Source organism: Montipora capricornis, chromosome 7, assembly GCF_036669925.1.
Source record: "Montipora capricornis isolate CH-2021 chromosome 7, ASM3666992v2, whole genome shotgun sequence".
Taxonomy (NCBI): Eukaryota; Metazoa; Cnidaria; class Anthozoa; order Scleractinia; family Acroporidae; genus Montipora; species Montipora capricornis.
Genome location: NC_090889.1, coordinates 39,159,318 through 39,164,317, shown reverse-complemented (window position 1 = coordinate 39,164,317; position 5,000 = coordinate 39,159,318). Strand labels below are relative to the sequence as shown.

At 40.2% G+C, this 5,000-nt stretch overlaps 1 protein-coding gene across 2 annotated transcripts in view; it reads left to right on the top strand.

Annotated features, from left to right (window-relative positions):
* LOC138057943 (MORN repeat-containing protein 5-like) overlaps positions 1-5,000 on the top strand; it is a 32,969-nt gene that overhangs the window by 23,212 nt on the left and 4,757 nt on the right. For both annotated transcript variants that reach the window (XM_068903846.1, XM_068903845.1), the window contains 2 exons: positions 595-676; positions 4,094-4,211. In XM_068903846.1, coding sequence (XP_068759947.1) covers positions 595-676; positions 4,094-4,211 — 200 coding nt within the window. The remainder of the gene's footprint in view (positions 1-594; positions 677-4,093; positions 4,212-5,000) is intronic.

Below are 5,000 nucleotides of genomic sequence, written 5' to 3'. Positions count from 1 at the left end.
CTACCAAACCCTATTGTTTATTAGCGAATCATAATCCAGAATTTCGATGTGTAATTTGCACTGGTATTACACTTTTTGCACTGCACTGCGCTCAGCCAATCAGAATCGAGTAATTTTTCATGTATATTATTATCTGATCTAAAATGAAATCAAGTGAAGCTATGTTCCTATGGACTCAATTTTAGCAATTGCGTACAGAAGAATGAAAATCTCAGGACGTCAACGGGGTTTGAATCCGTGACCTTGCGATGCCCACAAATCACCAGCTCACAACATCAGTGGCTTCGTAGCTCAGTTGGTCAGAGCACCGCACCGGCATCGCGAAGTCACGTGTTCAAACCCGAAAGGAAGGCCTAATCAGAAGAACAGTGGTTCTTTTGTCTTGCGCCATTATAGTCCGGTATATGAAAGTCTACCAAAAGTACTGCACGGAGCTCTTGGTTTTGTGTGGTCTGGCCTCCGCTAAGGTTGCGTCTGACCTCCAAAGATTATGATGAAACTCTAGTGAAGTGAAAGAAAGTGACTGAATAAAATTAGCTAACCCTATTTAGCTTCGGTAGCCCTGTTTACCTTGCATTGTAACTCCTTCTGTAGGTTTCATGGCGAAGGGATAATACAGTTTCCAGACTTGGGTGTGAAATATACCGGAAAATTTGAAAAAGGCAAGGCGACGGAGGTACGTCTAAATGCATTCTTCATAAAATTTAGGTGCTTGTTCCACCTCCATCACGATAGCACTACTTTAAAGAACTAAAGTATGGATAACTGCATCGTTTCAGCAAAGTTAATCGGGGGACTGGTTGAAACCTTAAAACCTGCAAAAGCGAGAGCGATGTTATCGCAATCGATGTTGAATGTCCCGCCAAAATTTTGCATAAGCATTGTTTCCAGTTTCTCTTGGGATCATTTTAAGTCCCAAGAGAAAATATAAACAATTCACTACTTGCACGATCCCACAATACACCTCTTTTACCCCCTCAAAAATCTGCATAGGCATTGTTTTTTCGACATGAAAATGTCCCAGGAGAAATTGCAAACAATGGTTATGCAAAAGTTTTGGGGGGTAATAGAGGGTGTAGTATGGGATTGTGCAAGTAGTGAATTGTTTATATTTTCTCTTGGGACTTACAATGGTCCCAAGAGAAACTGGAAACAATGCTAAAATTTTGGCGGGACAAGCAAAGAGTGTCATTCTCTATTTCGAATTTCCCATAATACACTTTGTTTGCCCCCCAAATTTTGCATAAACTATTGTTTTCAAATGCTCTTGGGGACACTGCATATTCCCAAGAGCATTTGAAAACAATGGTTTATGCAAAATTTGGGGGGCAAACAAAGTGTATTATGGGGAATTCGAAAATAGAGAATGGTATTTTTGATAATGGCTAATTCAACATCGATTGTGACAACAAAGAGTGTCATGGTATTTTTGATAATGGCTAATTAAACGTGACAGTGCAAAGTCTTTTGTTTTCTATTCGCACGGATTCGCAAATTAGTTGCACATATTTTAATCGAAAGATTTGATTGGTGAACCAGACACCATTGACGAGTTTTGTAAGAAATACATCGTTGAAAGAAAATTATGTTAGAGAGTACGTCAATCACCTTTTGACTCTGCAACGATCTAGTGCCATTCGTTAAAACCAACGAACAAATGACAAACAGGCTCGACAAGCAAAACAGTATGATGACTATGATTGGAATGGACTGACTACTTCGTATGAAAAGTTAAATCAACGCTACACAGACGAACTAGTGAAATATTTGAGGCACCATAACCTATTGCTTACGGGAAAGGAAAAAAAAACAAGATTATGCGGATCAAGGCCCACTTTAATGAAGATAACATTGTGGAGCAATGTTACGAAGAAGAAAGTGATTATGAGGATGAAGATGACGAGAATGACGAGCCAGGTGATGATGGCGGTGGTGATGAAGTAGTGACTCTTGTTGAAACTGATAATGAGGAAGCATTTGATTATGTTCCTGTTTCTGGTACGTGCACGCGATCGGGGAGGCAATCCATTCCGACTTCGAGGTACCTGTCTTCAGACTGGCTGGCGTAGGTACGACACCAGAGCGGAATTCACAACACTTTTTAACGCTCTTGTTTATATTGTTAGAAACAAACATCAGTGAGGTGAATACGGATATAAGACAGCCCAATGAAATTTCCTCTATAGAGTATACTTGGCTATTCTGCTTATTTTCTGGTCATTTCTGTATATTACCTTAACGTCTGTCTGTGTGTGTATGAAGATGGGGGGGGGGGGGCATGTTTTTATTTCTGATTAAGAGGGGGGATTTCTAAAAGATCTGTTGTGATTTGGGGAATCTCAAAATATGGATTGCACAGTTTTTGAACAACTGGAGCCAGAACGAGGAAAGGATGGTATCTTAGCCCTGAAAATGTGAAACGCATGAGGAGATTGGGCCATAAATCTAATTCAATTCAGTTTTCCAACAATTTAAGTCTAATTTGGTGCTGATGATTTCGGGTACGTTGTCCAATTAGCCAGTATCAAAAATGCCATAACACCCTTCGTTTGTCCCTCCAAGATTGTGCATAAGCACTGTTTTGATTTTCTCCTGGGACTTACAATGGTACCAAGACAAACCAAGAGCATTATGGTGGTATTTTTGATACTGGCTATTAGGCGAATCTTTGTTGACGTCATTCACGGTTTAAATTTTGTCTCATTAACAAACGAGTTTGCTGCCAGAAGGCAACAAGAACTTGCTAAACGCAATCAGATGTGCAATTTAAGCCTTTTGGCTTTGATAACGATCAAATTATCAGTTGTCAGTGTGGGAGGCGCGGTGGTCTCAAAGGTTAGAGTGCTCGACTCCGGCGCGAATGGTCCGGGTTCGGGTCCTGGCCGGGAACATTGTGTTGTTTTTTTGGGCAAGACACTTTACTTCCACCCAGCAGGTGCATAAATGGGTACCGGCGAAATGCTGGGGGTAACCCTGCGATGGACTGGCATCCCATCCAGGGGGGAGTACAAATACTCCTACTCGCTTCATGCCATGGAAACCGGGATAAGCTCCGGCCTGATGGGCCACTTGGCTCGTATGCAGACTTAACCCTTTACCTTACCTTAAAAAAACCGTTAAGTGCTTGGTTGACCAAAGCCCTAATCAACTCATTACATGCTTATTAAAACTTGGAATTTTCAAGGGCTTTTGCTAAGAGGAAAAAATGTAAACGAAGATTCCTCTAGACAGCGCCATGATGACCACCACATCACTTGGTGTAGGCATAGTTAATCTAGGGACTGGTTATGAAACCCTGGGAATTTCAAAAGCAGGAACAATACAGTAGCAATTAGATGTTGAACCGACCGTGACCCTGCACAATCTTTTGTTTTTGGTTCGCAAGTTAATTTCGAATAAATCAGTCGAAGCTTTTGATTGGTTATCCTGCCGAAAAAAGCGTGTTTTTGTCGGGTTTTGTGCAGGCTCAAGATGCAAGGTCAAGGCCAAAAAAGCGAACTTAACAAAGACATGAAACAAAGAAACTTGTCGAGTTTTATAACCAGCCTACATCTATTAACTATGGCGTAGGCATAACAACTTGACCCTCTAACCACGACATCAACCAGAACACACCTTGCAACACATTGTGACGTGGTATGCAAAGTACCATGAATGATGTGCAGCTCTATAGGCCACTTTCAAAAATACCATAATACTCTTTGTTTTCCCTCCAAAGCATTGTTTTTATTTTTCTCTTGCGAACATTCTCAAGTCTCAAGACTGAGAAACTGAAACAATGCTTATGCAAAATGTTCAAGGGCAAACAAAGGGTAAATTATAGTATTTTTGAAAGAGGCTTGCCGGACATGTTTGTGACTTCGACAAAGATATTCCGCTGTGATATTGTGCTTCCCATATAGATTACCTTTTCACTCATTTTCTCGACTGAGCGTATTGTGGCTTTCTTGAATTGTGTCTCCCTTTATATCTATTATATGTATGTATGTATGTATGTATGTATGTATGTATGTATGTATGTATGTATGTATGTATGTATGTATGTGTGTATGACACAACTAAACTAACTTTGCTGATGTATTACTTCCTACAGGGTGAGTTTGAATTTACAGATGGGCTGCAATATGTTATTGAAGATGACTGGTCCTATTGCGATGGACGCGAGCATAGAGAATTTAAATCTGAAATTGAAAATGGACTAAAACCAGCAGGTAATTATTGAACGAAAGAGGCGAACACACAGAACATAACCATAAGCCCGTGTAACACCAATTATTTTAGTATCATGAACGTCTGCAGCAATTTTGCAGCCCAGTTGGCCAAAGCCCGAGATTCTCTTATTACTGAAATAAGCAGCATGTTCTTCCTCAACCAGCTACATATTTTAGTGCACATTGTACATTTCAGAGACATTTAAGCGAATTCCAACGGCTTTTAATCTGTTTAAAATGAATTATGTAATGAATGTAATGAAATTATTGAAAATTTAACTAAAACTTGGGATCGAATGGAAAGCGCGCATAATTTTACAAAAGATAACCGGTAAGGGCCTGACCATAAAATTCGCTTCCATTTATTGCTTAGATCACTGAGGAAAATGTCTTCTGTCCAAAAACAAAACAAGCAAAGTTTCCCCTCGACCTCCATTCTGTTCTCTAAGAATTAAATAATTTTTGATGCCAGCACATGTGGCTCAAGCGCAGTTACATGAAACTAAAGAGACAGTTAATAAGGTCTTCATGGGGAATCGAAATTACGAAAAATCACGGCGAAAGAGAGTGGAACTGCCTAATAGCTTATAACGGGGAAAGGAAATAAACTAACCCAAGAGAAAATGTGGAAGAGAGAAGGAGTGTAGGCTGGAGTGTTGGACGGGATGTATGGGTTATTGGCCAAGCGTGAGGTCAAGATGACTGGATATTGGCCAAGTTCTTTTTTGCGTGTTTATGGACCGAGACGAAGTCGAGGTCCATAAACACGCAAAAAAAGAACGAGGCCAA